Source organism: Lutjanus erythropterus, chromosome 3 (assembly GCF_056507025.1).
Source record: "Lutjanus erythropterus isolate fLutEry1 chromosome 3, fLutEry1.hap2, whole genome shotgun sequence".
NCBI classification, from domain to species: domain Eukaryota; kingdom Metazoa; phylum Chordata; class Actinopteri; order Lutjaniformes; family Lutjanidae; genus Lutjanus; species Lutjanus erythropterus.
The window spans coordinates 21,154,101-21,172,863 of NC_139319.1; the positions used below are offsets into that span (position 1 = coordinate 21,154,101).

At 40.5% G+C, this 18,763-nt stretch overlaps 1 protein-coding gene across 4 annotated transcripts in view; it reads right to left on the reverse strand.

Moving 5' to 3' along the window:
* Nucleotides 1-18,763, reverse strand: part of apbb2b (amyloid beta (A4) precursor protein-binding, family B, member 2b) — a 59,298-nt gene that overhangs the window by 11,456 nt on the left and 29,079 nt on the right. For 2 of the 4 annotated variants that reach the window (XM_084715368.1, XM_084715367.1), the window contains exons 5-12: nt 11,269-11,513; nt 10,120-10,251; nt 9,488-9,559; nt 8,603-8,653; nt 7,458-7,543; nt 7,035-7,095; nt 3,216-3,362; nt 2,484-2,611 (exon numbers count right to left, since the gene is read on the reverse strand). In XM_084715368.1, coding sequence (XP_084571494.1) covers nt 2,484-2,611; nt 3,216-3,362; nt 7,035-7,095; nt 7,458-7,543; nt 8,603-8,653; nt 9,488-9,559; nt 10,120-10,251; nt 11,269-11,513 — 922 coding nt within the window. The remainder of the gene's footprint in view (nt 1-2,483; nt 2,612-3,215; nt 3,363-7,034; nt 7,096-7,457; nt 7,544-8,602; nt 8,654-9,487; nt 9,560-10,119; nt 10,252-11,268; nt 11,514-18,763) is intronic. The other 2 variants (XM_084715369.1, XM_084715370.1) reach the window with 2 other exon arrangements.

The window sequence follows — 18,763 nt, forward strand, 5'->3', positions numbered from 1 at the left end:
TATCATCATGCTATGCCCCTGAAAATGTCAAGGTTGCTCTGGGAATCTGTAATCTCTATGGCGATAATGAGTTTCATGGCACATGGGGAGAGGGGGGAGGCACAAGAGTACCGTGTCTACACTGACACAACCTCTCCAATATATCGCAAGGGTAGAAGAGTGTGTGAGTGGGAAAATCCCTCCAACCAGCCCATAAATAAATAAAACCTAAAAGTAAAATGGGCAAAGATGTGCAGCAAATGCAGCTCTACTGGTATTTTCGCATTCCTACACACATGAAGTATTTAAAATATAAAATGCGGAGTTTATTTTGGATGCACTTTTCCAGCAAAGAAGAAGAATTCTGAACTGCTGCATTGTTTAAAGCTTCTCAGCATTGCATTTTTAATTTATTTCAAACACCAGATTCAGATTAACACGACTCCTTTGACATGTATTCTATTTGTAGCTCATACCAGCCACTCTAATTTTACAATCCACCACACATGCACCCACGTCCAATTTTTACACTCCACCTGAGTTCCTGGAAAATTCACCTCACACTGGTTGTAAAAATCAACCCACAAACTACCTGCTCAGCAGCATCCCCCTACAGACTGAGGCCTGATCATTAATATCTGTAGCTTCTCTTTCTTTTCCTGATACTTTATAATAAAACAGAAACAGGAGAGGCGATGGTTCCTAATGATAAAATTATATAAAATACTCACAGTGGTTTGTTTCCCTGATTTTGGCAAGTAATCCTGAAACGGGAGCCTCTTTACACACTCACTCCATCTATTCCTGGTGATGCTGCAGGCGCGCACACACACTCCTCAACCTGTCCGCTCCACACCCAGTGAGCACTAACCATACCTCCCCCTCTGGCAGCTTCATCCCCCTCTCTCCCTCTCTCCTGCCAAAACCCCCTTCTCCTACTCCTCCTCCTCCCTCTAACCATCTCCTCTCCTCCTCCTCCCTCTGCTGCAGCCGAGGTATTCCCACTGCTCCGACTCTCCTGTTATACATAGATGGTAGAAATAAAGGCTAAGTACTTGGAAAACATGCGTTCATTTTATCTGACAGGGTGATCTTATGTTATAAATGTACTGTAACATGCACCACTGCGTGTGTGTATGTGTGTGAATGAGAGAAGAGAGAGATCCCTGAGGAAACAAAATTCTGCAGTTCTGCATATGCCAAGAGCTTTTAGCCTTGCCTCTTTTCCTGAGTGCACCCTGCTTGTGTGTGTGTGTGTGTGTGTGTGTGTGTGTGTGTGTGTGTGTGTGTGTCAGTTCGAATTATACAGCATCCATGAACCTCTCCGGTTGACATCACCCGGCTGTGCCGGATAACCTACATTCGGGTCCTCCTAGTGCATTCAGCAGCAGGGCAGAGCGCCCTTCACTGGTCACTCAGCAGCATTACCACACTGTGTTTTGTTTTAAGTTTTATATTATTAAAGGGATAGTTCAGATTATTTAATGTGGGGCGTGAGGTAATTATTTACAGTCAACGCATACGTATACACCCAGTTAAAAGAAGCAGAGAGGAGTATTATAATGGAAGCTAAGTGAGCTAAGTCCTGTATTGCTGTGGACAGGGTCAGCAACAAAATGTATTTTAACCACTTAAAAATAAGGTTTACCTTAAAAAAAAATATATATATATATATTCCATATTAGTTTAAGTGTACTTCACCTTTTCTGATGGGAAACTGCCATTACATAGGCCAAATATTGCTCTCTCCAAACCAAACATACTTCACAGGTGAAACACTGGAGTTGCAGTTTCCTGTCTGACAGCAAGGTAAAGTGCTGTAAATATTCTAGATAAAGCACACATTTAAATTAAAACTGATTTTTTTTTTTTTAAGCTGCTAAAATTCATTTTGTTACTGATCTTGTCCACAGCAGTACATTGCACAGAGACAGCCCACTGCTGGGTGTGAGTTTGTCTTTTTTTTGTGAAGCCGGCTGTGCTGATCTCAGTGGAGGTGAAAGTGGGGGACAGATCAGTCTGGTGAGGGATTTGTGGTGAAAGAGAATAAAGGCCATTCTCCCTTTCATGCTCAACTTTGTGCTGATGAATTAATCTTTCATTAGCATCCCTTCATCATCAATCATTAACTCGTCTCCTCTGCCTGTCACCACCACCACCCGTCTGCTGCCCTCAGTTGTTACCCTGACCTTTTACTGAGTGTGTGTGCAATGCACCATTGACTTCATTTACACCAGTGACTAATCTTTCAATTAAAGTATTCAAACACCTTCAACCTGAACAACAGAAGAGTCAATGAGTCCAGACGAGCGGTTCATAGCAGTGGAATCTCTCAGGATATTTATAGTACAGTCATGTTAAAGATTATTTACAGTATGATATGCATTCTGAGGAAATTACATGACAACTAAGACACCCATGATTATTCATAAAGACAAGACAAAAAGGGATTAAATATTTTTTATAGTAAAAAACAAAGCAATCTAGTTGCCACAGTGACTAACCTGCCATTGTCCCGGCCAACGCCCCAGACCCGGATACTTGCAATTGGCTGAGAGTGAAGCACACTGCGGTCCATGGGGTCAACCAGGTTCAACATATTATTCTCCAGCAGCAGGTACATGTCCTTCCCCTGAACAAACAAACACACGCACACAAATTCTTCAGATCTCATCACAAAAACATGCAATCTTCATTTCCTGAAGCTCAAGACGCTGCAAAAAAGTAGTCCTTTAAAGGTCAAGTGCTTTCTTTTACTTGACTGTGTGTGCGTGCGTGTGTGTGTGTGTGTGTGTGTGTGTGTGTGTGTGCATGTAAGTGTGTGTGTGTCTCTAAATAAATTATCAAACCTTAAAACGAGGGGGTGGGAGATGAAAGGTTATTGAAAAAGGGATGACGCTCTCTCTCTCTCTGTTCTGTCGCTTCACATTAAACACTACCACTGCAGAGAGGAAGGAGAGACTTCATAACATCGCTCCACTTTCCACTCTTTTTTCTCCCCTCTTACCTCCATCTTTTGACACACATTTCAGAAGACTGTTAACCTGACTATCTTCTGTTGATCTTTTTCTCTCTTTCTCTATTTTTTCTTTTCCCTTATTTTTCTTGGCTTACTACAAGCGCTCATCCTCTCCAAAATCCCTTTTTCCAATAATTGCTCAGCCTTTAATTTATACCCAAAACAAAACAAATAGGCACACATACAGTATAGTGTATGACTGCACTGTCATCCTCACCTCTCCCCAGATGCCAACAGTGTCTCTGATGTCATTCTTGCAGTAGGACAGCTGTCGGATGCAGTTGTTCACAGCAACACTGCTCTTTCCAGGAGCCAAGTCCTCCTCAGCCATCTCCACCCATCCCAGAGAGCGCACAGCAAAACACTGAAGACATACAAACATAAAGGCACGAGGTTGTTACATATATAGTTCAGTTCTTACAGACATGTCACAACTTTTTCCACACTGACCAGCAGGTTTGTTTTCAACTCTAATAAGGCTTCAAGGTCATTTTTTCAGAATGACTTAAAATGACAATGCCACTGTGTTTAAAATTACAAGCTTTTGGTTTTTAACTTGCGGGATACTGAGGTTAAGGCCAAACAATGTGAACTTTACAAATACAAAAATAGAAATGAACAGATAAAAACAACAAAGTTAAATAACAAGAGACCAACACAGCAGAGAGACCCATCCATCTGTCCTCATCAAGTATTCATTTGATTTCAGCAGTCCATTCAGAAAGTACTCTGCAGACCACAGAGACCCGTGATGAAAGAGGTCAGAGATGGTCAGACGGCGAGAAACAAAAGTGACAGACAGACAGTAAATAAAGTGAGTCACTAACACATTAACCAGGAACATCATAGTCTGTTGAGGGAAATTTTGTTCACTTTTGAATACAATATTTACATCAAACAGACTTTAGTCTCTATGCACATATACATGTATGAACTATTTATGTGGTGTGAGTAGTAGTATGTCAGATAAAGCACTGTTTTAAGATTTTCACAAGTATTTTTTAAGTCCCCCATCCACTCAAAACTGTTTTAAAAAACATCTTCTTGTTCCTGCAGTTGGATGTTTGACTTTCACTGTGCAGAATGATGTATAATGATGTATGATGAATAACAGCGAAGGAGGAGACATCTTGTGTCCAGCAAGAAAACTGAACCAATTGTACATATTCATAAATTCTGGAATTTTTAATGAAGTAGAAGAAGTGGATACCTTTTTAAGGATGTGGAAATTATATTTTTTGAGGAAAAAGCATATCAGAGACATGTTATTGTTCCAAGCAGACTATTTATATGTATCTATGCCTTGATACATGTCTCAAGGGGATATTTAAAGGATTTCACAAAAGGACAGACAGTAACATTATGACTTCATCCTGCTGACTTAAGCTGAGTGGAGTTGATGTGTGTCTGACTCACTTATTCACTCACATATGCAGACAATACACAAATATTCACATACGTGTGCAGACATGCAAGGACACTCCTACAGAACATCTCTCCATGTTGCCAGGAAGTTGTGTCACAGATCCGGACCACCAAGTGATAGCAGCTATGTGACACATAAACTGTTCCACCCAACCAGTCGCTTATAGGTATGCTTCTTTGTAAGGACTCCTAGGTTTTTTATGCTGATATTTTAAGAAAGGCTGCAACTAACATTTATTTTTATTATTCATTTATCTGCTGTTTTCACAATTAGTTGTTTAGTCAATAAAATGTCATAAAATTGTTAAAAATGCTAAGCACAATTTCTCAGAGCTCAAAGACACATCTTCAAATTGCTTCTTTTGTCAAACCAATAGGCCAAAATCTAAAGACCCTACTAACTATCATGAATGACAAAGAAAATCTGCAAAATCTCAAATTTAAAGTGGCTGGGAGCAGCAAGTGTTTCACATTTATGCTTGAAAAATTACTGAAACCATCAATCAATTATCAAAATAGTTGGCAACTAAATTTCTCAATCAAACAATCATGTAGTCAAGTAATTGTTAAAGCTCTCATTTTAAAGTTTGTTTGGTTTAATAGCAGCTGTACTGCAGTTATCTGGTCAGTTTTCCACACTGTGATAGATAGAATTGTTGTTGAGTGAGTCTATTCTGTATTTAACTCCTTTACTAGGTAGCACTAGGGACTGATCTAATCTTGATACTGCTTTGAGCTATTTATTCAGTGTGTGTGTGTACATGAATGTGAGGGAGAGAGAGAGTGTGCTACCGGACCAGATGCCCTCACTGTAGGTCTGTGTTTGTGTCTGGTATTCATCACAGTGTCACTGTTGCTAAGGATTGTGAATTTCTGCCAGACAAACACACAGAGGGAAACAGACACTCCACAGCCAAATCAGCACCACGTCATCAAACTGAGTGTTGGCTTTCAACCATAACCTGCAATGCTTTAGATCTATTAGTTTGTGACAGAGTGACTCTGTATCAGATCAGATAAATAATCAATTTATTCTTCTGTTTAATTAGTTGAATTCTAAATTAATTCATACTTCTGCTAACATTTGCTGATAAAAGCTGAATGGGCATACCATTCTACTGAGTAATACATTTTATTGAGCATTCATTAAAAACTTAAAATGTCTCATTTGAATCTTTGCTTTGAATGAATGTTAAAGAGGACTTATTAATTAATGCACCAATGTGCTGCATTGGCCTGTACTTCTCACTCTGACCACTTGGTGGCAGTATTGTTTAGATATCTTTACACTCAGACTACAGCAAAGGCAGCTACTGGGGTCAACATAAACACCAGCAGTAAACAAACAGGCTTTGAACATCAACAGACTAAAACATACACACAACATCAAGGCAGGAAACCATATGTGCTGGGAATGTTAATTATATTTCACAGAGTTTAAAAGTAGGATTAGATAACACACAAATAAAACTGAAGTAAGCAATTTTAGATTCTGTACATAGTCACATATACATGGTTTACAACATATTTTTTAGTTTTTTACAGTTTTCATGAAGCCAACACAAAGAAGTCACAATGCAAAGGCTGCTTCTTTGCTTTGTTTAAACAATTTCTAAAATGAACATCTGTGTCTCTGGCCGACATTACTCTCTTTCAGAGGCTATACTGGGCTCAATTTTATAGGGTATGAATGGAAAGCTGAGACTATTGTGGATTTAATGATCCCATTTGTATTCATGTGTGACGATGACAGTGCCCATAGTAGCCATTTCATTGTAGTGAGATCATTTTTGGACCTGTCTGTATAAAATAACCTATTGTGACCTTAAGGATAATCACAGCTTCAGGACATTTTACAACAACAAACAAGAAATCCAAACTAGAGACCTGGGGCTTTCAGAGGATGGATGGCTTTTATTGGCATATTGGAAATCAGGGATTTCTGAGAAATTTCCAGAACAGAAGTGCTCACCATCCAATCGCAGAAAAATGCAATTATTGAAGAAATCTTCACAGTGTCAGAAGATTTGGTATTAAATAGCAGCATAATTTTTTCCATGGACTTCCTGAAAGTCTTGGGAGTCTTAATGTGGTATTTTGGAGGGATTTTTGACTTTCTTTTTTTTTTTTTATCAGTTCTTGAGTGGTCAAAAATGGTTAAAACTTACTACACATAACTGAGCAAGGGAAGGGCCATCATATACTTCAAACATCATGTTCTAAGCCCATATACACTCCAAACTGTTAAAATTTTAATTGGCACCTAACCACAACCCAAACACAGCGTTAATTACAGATTAATGACTACAAAAACTTGACACAGAGTCCTGGGCTGCATCTCAAATTATTCTTCAGGTTCTCGTCTTTCAGATTATGTATACCACTTCTATGTGGCATATACTGTTGACCTGCTTTCTCCCCCTAAAAGTTCCTGCACACCCCTAAAAATGACAAAAATGAGTGCATGGTGAGGAGCGGGGAGTGGAAGTGGTTAAAAAGGTACTATACCTATCTAAACATTTCTAACCAAATACATTACAACAGCTGCAGAACAATGTGAATTATGACTTATTTGTGTCGTGTCAAGTCAAATTATTAAAAAACTCTGTACCTTTGCTTCTGGGTCACTGTTGATACTGCTGGACTCCTCCTCTTCCACTGTTGGACGGTTCCTGAAATAAGGTTAAAAAACATTCAGGATGTAGTTCTACCATTCACAGTGTGCCATAATTAGCTGATTTACTAACAAGGTTACTGTCCTGCATGTCAAGGCGACAAACAGTCATTATACCAATAGGGGACATGAAGGCATTTCCTGAGTTGAAGAACTAACTTCCTGCTTTGACTGACCTCATTTAACTCTGACACTGATTAAACATAAGATTAGGGAAACTGAGGAAACAAAATCAGTGGAGAGACAGACAGGGACATACATGTAGTTGAGTAGCAACACAAAGACAGGAAAACATGTTTGATAACTAAAATTAACTTTTTTTGTGTCTGCTCATGTGTGTGTCTGTGCAGGTAATTTGACCTTAGCTTGAGTGAAGCGTAGCGAAGCGTTGCACCCTCAAACTCCTTCAGACTGGGGTCAGGGTTCACTGTGGCGGCCTGCAGGTCCTGGCACACACAGGTGACATCATCAGAGTGTGCAAAAAGACACAAAGTAAACCGTACAACTTTGGCCAAAAGGCAACCAACCTTAAAGCCCCTTTCACACATGTAACCTGTTATATTGTCTGGTAAAACTGTTCACACAGAGGTCTCCTATATGAAGAGAAACTGATCCCACAACACATAACAGTTTCAAACAGATAAGAACCTAGTCATCTACAGCACTTTATTTTTAGGTACTTTATAGTTGCCAGGTACTGCAGTTGAGAGAAATCCAGATCTATTTTGATAACCTTTTATTAATGCAAGAGGATATCAAATTCAAATAGCTTCAAAATAGCTTGTTAATGTTTTTCTGTATGCCATCAATTTTCAGATACTGGAACTTCCTACTATGACAAAAAACTGCATTGTCTCTTTATGACTGAATTGCTTATTCTGTTTAAGACCTACAGAACATTTCGACTCAGAGAATTGCATGTTTTTCAAAGGAATGAAAAATCAGATTGGCTCATGTTCATCATTACACATACATATTGCTGCAATAACATTCGCGGGTTACAGGGCATGTGGGAGAAGGGCTCATAAGACACAAACCTGGCAGAAACAAATGTAAATATTTTGACCCCACACAGTTTATGCCAGCATGCATCCAAGTGTGGGCAGTATGGGCTTGCTGAATGGAGAAATGGCGTTGGTGTGTTATGTGTAATGGGGCATGCTGCATCAAGGAGAGAACGTTAACCTGTACATGTTTAAACATTTGTGTGATCAAATACATTCGGATCTGAGCCAGCAGGAGGGAAAGACAACACATACTGTAAGTAAAGAAAGAAACAACTTGTTGAGTGTGTTGCTGCAGCCAAATAACAGAGTTGTTTTTACATATCAGGCATGACAAAATGCTGTGGTTGGTGCAGTTACATTTATGTTGAATCATCAGCCACACATGCTTTTGCCCAGGCAGTGAGTTTGTAGCACACAATGCATAACTGCACACACTCAAAGAGTGGGTGAGGATAGACCAAGAACAAAACTCATTGCCACTGAGTGCATTATACTTGCCTTCCACACTTCACTATCAATCTTTCCGCCAAAATCACTCCACACCTGTTTCTACGTACAGCGTTAAAACACACACGTATACACACAGTGGTGGGGCAAAGATTGGGGGTAAAGGTGGGAGGGGAGCAAGGGAAGAGAAGACAGAACAAGGCTGTTAGCTAACTACCTCACTCCACACCAAGTGCCTGTTGCAATAGGGAGCAACCTAGCAAAACATTTCTTGAACAAAAAAAAAAAAAAAAGAAAAGTGGTCAATCAGGACTTTTAAAATGTTTTCTGCTCCTATTGAACATCCACCTCCCTGCTGAGAATCTATTGATTCTTGATTAGTAGAATATGAACAATACAGACATACAGGACAGTCAGTACTTATTTGGACAGTGACACTTTTTCTGTTGTTTCCCATCTTTACTACAGAAGAAGAAGTCAAAGAAGTCAAAGCCATGTGCATATATTTAACAAAGTGTAATTAGCACAAATCTAAAAAGTCTATCACAAAACTCTTCAAAGTATATGAGCAGCATAAATGTGATGGATCTGAAATAGTTCAGCTTCGAATTCCAATCTAATTATGTACCAAGAAGAAAGCCACTACTACTATTCCCTGAAACAGAGAGCCCAACCAAATGAAGCATGTCACTGTCCAATACTCACTGAACTGTATGTGATACAAGTGGACATATACAGTAACATATACACACATACAGATGCTGTAGGTATAAGTTCTTCTGTATGTGCTGCACACACACACACACACATACACGCACACACACACGCCTGCATGAACACACGCACACATAACAATATTAGGCTCAATTCAAGGCTATTGAAGGAGAAGAAGATGAGTGGTGGTAGGGAAGGAAACAGAACATGAGAAAGTTTTACCTTGTCCTCATCTTCATGATGCTGAGAGCGACTCTCTTGATCAGGCATCCCCTGCAGAGATGTGGAACGAGGCTGAGGAGAGACAGAGAGGGAGACAGAGAGAGAAGCAGCATTAAAAAAAGACTAAACTCTCCATGGTGAGCTTTCAGAGGACATTTTTACTCCACCATGTTTATCTGTCTGCCATTTTGGCTCTTGAGTCACTGGCTAATTCTCCAGTAGTCTGCAGGTCAGATACTCTAGATAGATGTGCCAGATCGAGAGTCTGGCACATCTATCTGTCACCATCAGTCTACTCTCACTGGATCAATATTTTATCTACACCATGCTCCTCTCTATCAATCTCCTTTCCTCTCTCAGTTTCTCTCCATCATTCTGCATGATTGAGTGATTGATTGACTCAGTGTTCCTGTATTCTGCTGCTAGACTGGAGTATTGACAGCTCATCGTCTGTCTCACTCTCTTTATGCAGCTGTCTTGTTGCATATTTCTGCCAATCCTGCAGTAATCTCAGTGAGGACTACACAAAACCAGACAGATACACTGACTAAAATAACCAGAAATAATTCTTTCATATGGCGCAGAATACCACAGACAGTACAAACAGAATGATCTTTTTGTTGGTAACTTACAAAGTAGCAGCTGTTGACAAATCCACATGTGGTGAGGGTGGGCTCGTGAGTGGAGAGAGGCTCCACTGAGCTGTCGGACGTGGTGCTGCCTGAACGAGTTGATGCCCTGAAGAAGATCTCTGCCTGGCACGACTACAAGCATACAGACACACACAAAAAGAAAAATTATGATAAACTTATTATTTATACATATATTATTTAATACATCTTCATTGGTGCATGTTGTTATTCACTCTTCACAAACATTATTGGCTATTCAAGGATTAATGAAATGGCTAACCAGTTGATTCCGTACCACGGTTCTGATCCATCCTCCACATGGCTGCAGCCATGTAATGTAATGTAATGTAATTGCTTCATCATTTTATCCTATTAGACATTTTTGTGAAATTTTGTTATTAATTAGCAAATGAGTTTTTAAGTTATGGCCAAAAACGATTGTTAGAAGGTCACAATGACCTTGACCTTTGACTTCCAAATTCTAATCAGTTCATCCTTCAGTCCAAGAGGATGTTTGCACTAAATATAAAAATACATTTTGTCAAGGCGTTCTTGAGATATCATGTTGACAAGAATTAAATGAAATGGGACCTAATAAACTGGCAACTGAGCGCCCAGCATCATGTTCCTTGTATTCATTTTCTGCTGTGTGCAAGTTTGTTTATTTATGCTCATCAGAAGCTTTCAAATAAATATTTTCATTTTATAAGAGGCATTTCCAATTGCGAGAATGAGTTATAGACACAATCAAGACTAATAATGAGGATTTTAATTTTCAACTTAATTGCATTGCAGTCATATGACAATAACAGTTATATTAGTTTTTTCATATTCACATACTGCCCAGCATATGCTTGTATTTGACTTCATTATTTTGGGGTTAATTAAAGTCTGTGACTTCATTGTTTCCCCCCATTGTTCCTCATCATGTCTTCGCATTGTGGACAGATTCTCTTCAGACTTCAGACCACAGTTGGTCGGAGTCTGACCACTGCCAGAAAGACTGAAACTGCTACAATCACTAAAACCATCTTGGGTGATCACAGTTTAACAGAACGTCACACATAACCACAGTTAACTGACAGTTCAAACGGTCAAGGTAAAATTTATGTGAGACCTAAAATGTCTGTTGGTTGTTCTGTCACTCACCTCGTGGTCAGGAGTGGGTGAGGGGCTGAGTGAGCCCAGGGAGTGTTTACGTGGTGTGGTTGCTGTGTGGTCACCCAGGGCCTGGGTCTCTGTCTGTCCAGGGGGTGCTGGGCGGGTGGCAGGCCTCTCCCACTGGGTGGTGCCTGTAGGAATGTGCCAGTAGTAGATACCAGCCATGTCTGTGATCTTCTTCCATCCTGGAGGCAGGTCAGGGTCTGTCTGGAATGACTGCTCACTCCAGATATCTGTTAGAAAAGCACACGTATTTGAATGGTTTATTGATATCAATGAGAAAAAAATGGCAAATTTGTTAAACTGACTGCCATCTTTTATAATTGACTGTATATAAACAGAGTACTGATTTTTCTTCCATACAATCAAACTGACCTCTGTGAAATGGAAGTTAACCCTCAGACACTCTTATACTGAACGATATGAACAGCTGAGTGGGATTACCATCATCTGCTGCAGCTGTCATTTAACAGCCGTATCTTTCAATAGAAAACAACTGAGTAAAACTTGTTGACAACTGTTGTTGCATTTGCACAACACACCCACGCACATACCTTAAACATTCAGCTCCTGAATATATACAGAAAAACACACACAGGCATAAGCATTCCTCTCACATTTAGAACATTCAAATAGATGTCAGATGCAGTCCCAATGAGCAAGACCAAAGCAGAATTAAACTACATAGTTTTTTATTTGACATGACACAAATGAGGACTTATTATTCTGTGGTCCTAGCAATTGTATTAGCTTCTCTGAAGCCAGTATCATACAAATCTGTTCTCTCATTTCCATGGGTGTATATTCATTCTGTGTTCTATAATTTACATTTTGTTAATCAGCTCATAAATCAGAAGTTATGTCTTAAATACAAGACATATAGTCTAGAAATGGATAGATAATTAGTGGTCTATAATGATGCCACAAGCCAGATTGTCTCACTAATGTTGGATTTAATTACACACACACACGCTATAGATGGAGGTCAAAGAGATTTCTATGGCAGATTTTTAACATTGAAGTCAAAACAGTGGATATGGAAATTATTTCAGGAGGCAACAAAACCAGAGTAAGGCTAAATGGGGGACTATATCATTTGTACCATTTGTTTTTCAAGATCAATAAGTACCAACTCTTCTTTTTCCAGCCTGCTTATAGCTTCTGTACATTACAAAGTTGATTAGACATTGCCAGTGATGGAAATGAAGGAATACTGTATGACTAATACCCAGAAGTTATTGTAAACAAATATTGTGATTGGTTCTATACACAAAACATTCCATTACTCCATGTCCAACTGAATGAAGAGGAAGGAGTAATAATGTTAAAACTAAATTAATAAAATCCTGTACAAACTATTAAACTTCATTTATTCAGGAAAGTCCCACTGAGATTAATAATCTCCTTTTAAAGTGATATTACCATGGTCTGGCCCTCACTGTAATTTGAAAGCCAGAAAATCCCACAGATTGATTAACTTGATGTACTGCCTCAGTATGCATGGATTTATGTAAAATTTAAACTTACCCTCCCTAACAGAAGACAGCAACAGTATATAGAGAGTATGTAGAGCAGATGGCTATTACCATAATTTACTGGGCAGGGATAGATGTAGATGAAATTCAGCAGTTACCTTGAAAACACACACATATATACACACACAGAAATGGAATGGAAGTGGAAATGGAATCAGAGTACTTATATCACACTTTCTTCTCTCAATCTTGCACTAAACATCAACTCATCTGAAGGCTGTGGTTTCCTGACAGTCAAGCCAGCTGAAGCGTGTGTACACACACACACACACAGCAACTATTGATGGCCTCTTCGTGTGTGTGAAGTTGATGTAGTGGCAGAGGTAGTAAAGATGATCTGAAACTGCATTAGGTGATGTAGCAACTCATAAAGGTGATATAAGCTCTGAGGGACTGGTCAGTTGGTGCTGTGTGTATTTGTGTGTAGTTGTGTATGTATATGTGTGTGTGTGACCGCAAAGACTTCTCAAACTGCTGACCATGCTGATGAAACACAGCCCATGGGCCTGTCGCCATGACAGCAGGCCATATGTCAACATGACGACTGGGTTGGTCCAGATTGAGATGGAATTCAGACACTTACAGGCACACATGAAGACATGCAGATGTACGTTATTTTGTTCCACTTAGTTTATTTAATGGGCCAGAAATCACTCACAAACCTTAACAAAATGCTAACATGCCTTCTTAGCACAATCAGACATCCCTTGAGGCTTAAGACTGTGCTTTAGAGCAAGGAGCTAGGAAGCAGTGCCTTTTGGGAATTGCAGTCTTTTATGAGCAAAAAAATAGGTCAGAGTCTATAAAACTACAACACAGAGAACCTAAATGTCTCTTGTATTAGCGAGGGGGGAAGATGGTGACTCAGAATGGGTGCCAGGATGAGATGAACAGACAATTGGATGTGGATTAAAGCATGTGGAGAGGAGAGGGAAATCTCTGCCTGGTTTGGCTCGAGTGGTATATCATGCCTCAAAGTTAGCAGCATCAGCCTCTGCAAGCACCGTGGCAAGTGTGAAATTGGAAGGAAAAGCTTAAGCATGCTTACACAGAGGCTAGCAACTGGCATGCACCTATGCAGCTCAGGGGAAGGAGCCTCAGTGGAGCTACGTAGCAGTTAGCCTCGGTTAGCATGCAGCTCCATGCCAGAGCAGAGTTAGGCAGAGGGGGAAGGGAGAAGCAGTCAGATTCTGGAGCAAAACACATACATACACACGTTATCTCTTGCAAATGACACCATACACACACTACCACGACCAGACCGATGCACACACACAAATACAGCATGCACAGACCATAGACATTTAGAGAAAAATAACATTACGTTGACAAACTTCATCCCCGTGCACATACACTTGTGCACACACTCACAAACACACAGACAGACATGCACACACACACTCAGACAGCATTCGAACTCTAACTCCATGGTGGAGTTTTCAGCCGACTCCGACAGATGCACCTACCCTCGTAATTGACAATCACAATGGCCAGCATGTAGTCTTTCCCCAGCATCATAGTTAGCTAGCTGCCTCTCATATAGCAAAAGCAAGTGCTGTAACCACAGAGAGAACCCCAGACAGAGATTGAAAGAGAAAAGGAGAGAGCAGAGGGGGGGGGCACTGCAAGAGAGGGGGTGAGGAGAAAAGGAGAGAAGGAGAGAGAGAGGGAGACACATTGAGGCTGAGAGGCAGAGAGATCATGACGTGAAAAGAGAGGCAGAGAAGAGGGGGAGAAAAGAGTGAATGAAGGGGGGAATGCAAGCAAGAACAGAGAGAGAGATAGAACGATGGAGGTTGTGTATCCCCTGCAGCTGAGCTATGGTTACTGTTGTTTTCTCTCCTCCCTCTATCTGGAGCATCAACAGCTCAAATAAGCCTGCCCTCCCTTTCCTGTCCTCAAACAAACACAGGCACATGGAAAGAGACAAAAAATTTGGCACACTCATCCTCTTCAAATGTCTATATTTATCACTTTCTCCCTCCTTCCCGCCTCCCCTGTAGCCTCTCTTGGTTGTCCTGGCAACCCCCAGATCATCTTTCATCCAGTATCATATCCAGCGGAGGTGCAAGGGGGAGAAGGAGGAGGAAGAGCAGAGAGGGAGGAAGACATACAGTAGGGATGATAAAGGGAGAAAAAACAGTGATGAGGAGGACTTTGATACACAGAGGGTGGAAAGATTAAGTAGGTGACAGAGAGAAAGATAGAAAAGGGAACTTGACATCTGACTGACAAAAATGTGCCTGGTTGCATAAACCACCTCAAGTCTCAAACTTAAAAGTGTTTAGACTAAGACTTTCACAGCAGTTACAGTCTTAATACAGCATATTTGTACTTCATTTACCATGGTTACACCTAATCCAACTCATTCTTTTATGTTACTAGATATCAGGTTTGTCAGTTATTGGCTAATTTAGTTAACACACTTACTTAGCCTGTGTTAGCTGGTGTCTCCAAAAAGGACAACCAAAAAGAGAGACCAAAGAAAGAGAGACAAACTGAACAGAAGTTCAGAATGTTGTTCTCCATGAAGGATTAGGAAAGCACAAGCCCATAATGCAAAGTAAAACATTTTATGAACTATTGTTCATATGAGATAGGAGAGGTAGTATTACACTCACAAAAGTGACACAATGCAAAACATAACACAACAGTTTCTTTGCCCCCACTTCCCTTGTTTTCTTCCCTCCAACCCATTCCATCGCCACTAGGGGTGGGAATCTCTGGATACTTCATGATTTGATTATGATTCAGAGGGATATGATTCAATGATAAAATGATTCTCGATGCATCTTGATGCATCAAAATTATAAACTTTTAAGTCATAGGGTGTGGGTTAGACTGTATTTATCTGCAGCTGCTCATGTTCAGTCAACCAGAGCATTTTGCTGTGTGTGGTGTTAGTCACGTTGTCTCCAGCAGTGGAGAGCAGCCCCTCTGCTGCACTGACAGCTCTGAGGAAAGACCTCGCTATCCAACATGCAGAGCAGGTACAGAGTTTTTATGATGGAACTAAGCAGACTGAGCAGAGACTTGTTTTCCTCATCACAAAGTTTGCTGAAGTTGTTAATTGCCAAGGTGTGTGTCACTCGGCCACTTTCATTTGTTATAGCTGACCGCTGCTCTGCTCCGTGAACATCTTAACGTCTCTGCGTGATGGCAAGAAGTTTTCACATCCGTCTCACAAATTCAATTATTCAGAAACTAAAGCAAAACATGATTGCAAATGATGCCTTTTGAGAAGATGTTAACTGCTGATGACACTACACCGTGTGCACGCTGTAATTGGTCAGGGTGCTCTGCTGCCCTCACAGCTGAACTCTGCCCTTTTCACTCCGTCAAATTGACTTTTAGAGAATCAAATTTTGACATTTATACATCGATTCAGAATCTTCCAGGTCTGCATCGCGATACATCTAAGAATCAAGTATTTCCCCCACCCTTAATCCTCAACCCCTAACCCTGACATGATGAACCAAGGCACTGCAAAGATTAGTTAGTCAATTAATCAAACAGTTGATCAGAGGAAAATGAAATGCCAACTAGAGCTGCACAATGTATCGTTTGAGCATTGTCATCGCAATGTACGTGTGCGCAATAGTCACATCACAGGTCCTGCAATGTAGGAGGCAAACGAAATCATCTAATTTCAAGGGTACCTGACACACACTGCGCGCAGCGATCCACCAATCACAATCGTTCTTAATCAGTTTGCCAAAGCAGACCACGCCCCTGCATATGCAGTGAGTCACAAGATCAGTGCAGGTTAATTGTCCACAAGATGGCAGCAGTAACATAAAGTGCTATTCAAGTCATCTGGTGAAAATTCCTATATTTTTTCATATCGCAATATATATCGCAGGGTTAAAAAAAAATCGCAATGTCAGTTTTTTCCAATATCGTGCAGCCCTATTGCCAACCATTTTGACAATCATACATCAATTCCGGCACTTTTCAAGCAAAGATGTCAAGCATCCGCTGGTTCCAGCTTCCCAAATATAAAGATTTACTGCCTTTCTTTGGATTATAAGCCCAAACACTCCTTAGTCTTAATGAAATATGAAAATATTGTTGTGACAGCAAGAAAGCACATCAGCTAGCTACAAAGTTGGTAGCGCTAACATCAAATCTAAACTCTCAAACAAGTTCCTAGCTCATAGTGTACAGTGGGCTTTCCTTGTACTGAAATATATGCCGTGGTATCTCCTCATCCTCTTTGATCACCATAAATTCAGCCATTTTTTCACACATTATTTCACATTTAAGGTACCGTTATGGATCCCTTAAATTTTCTGAGGAAAATGGTCATCATGGCCTTTGTAACAACACATAGGGGAATACTTGAGTAGCTGAGGGCAAACACTTAGATATTAAGGGTTTTCCTAAGACATCTTAAGAATGATTTTATTCTACGGTTAGGCCAATGGACAATGTCATCATCAATCTGACAGTCATCGACCACTGAGACCGCCACAATCTTAGCATTGTGATTTAAAAGCCTTCAGCATTTGAGGTAGTGTGTCCCCTCAGATCTGCCGTAAGACAGGAGTTTCATTACGTTTATGATGTGGGGGAGAAAGTAAAAAGGAGCTGTTGCTGATTGCACTCATGTTACAAACCCCGTTGATTATTATCTTATTAAAATTGATCAACTAGGTAAACCCAAGACCCTCTTCTGTGCGCAGCTCTGTCTCTTGTTGAATGCAATTGTGGTCGACCATGGTATGGACTGAATGGGGTGAGGGACCATTTGGAGCAAGAAAGAGGGTGAATAAGAGAAATAAAATGTTATTTCCTGATTGTTTAACAGCGGTTATGTTCTAAGCACATATACATACCCCCACACAATGTCACACAACCCTGCGGCTAATTGCTGCATTGCCTTATCATGTCTGTATCTGTATGAGTGAGACAGTCAGAGGTTGCTCTCAAAAAAGACCTGGTTGGCAAGTCAACGTCCATTGTCAATGTTTCACTATGGACATTGTATGCAAATTTGGTACATATTACCCAGCCCTATTTTGTGCAAATCATTTTTTCCTAAGGCATCCTTAGATTACATTTTAGGGTAAATCTTAGCCTGAGTGGTTTATACAACCAGGCTCAGGACTTCACATGTTGCTGTTGTCCACTTATCCACATTCAACTCATGTTCCCTCGCAAGTGTTACAGTGCATGTTGCTGTGTGAGAATGCAAAAGACCTCTTTAACTGACCTTCCTCCACTCAGCATGTCTGTGTGTGTGTGTGTGTTTTGGCTTCTCTGTGTGAAGGCAGTGTCATATTGGCCCTCTAACCCGCAACATCCACAGAGGAATCTGACACACACCTGGGAAAACAACACGGCTTTGTCAATATGAGTGCAACAGAAGAAGGGAGGGCACAGCAGTATGCAAGACTACGCGTTACATATTGATAAATTCAACATGAATGATGCCAGCATGATTATCGACTCTTCAGCAAACCCTTGGAGGACAATATATTTTAACTAAAGATTACAGCACCACTCACACCTACTTTTTGTCCCTCTTCCTCGACTCATCAATTCGTACACACATTGATCTGCACAAAACATAAGGCCGTCCCACGAGAGGATTATCATTTTGGAATGACATTTAGACAAAGACAAGGAAGAAGACACCAGGACCAAAGAACAAATGGAATGTAAATTCTATGCTGCAGCAACAGTGTAGCACACAAGCTGCTGCTACTTGTAGAGAAATGAAATACACAGATGCTGCCTTCAATTCGAAAGGGACAGTGAGTCATCAGAGAGCTAGAAGCAAGAGAGGCATTCTGGGAAAAAAAAAAAAGCAGCAACAAAGCTCAACAACTCGGAGGGCTGCAACTCTCACAGACTGAGAAGATGGTTTACAGCTGGGCTTATGTCAGAGGTCAGGGCTGCAGCTCTAGACAAGATGGATGTGTTTCATATGTCTTACAACAAAG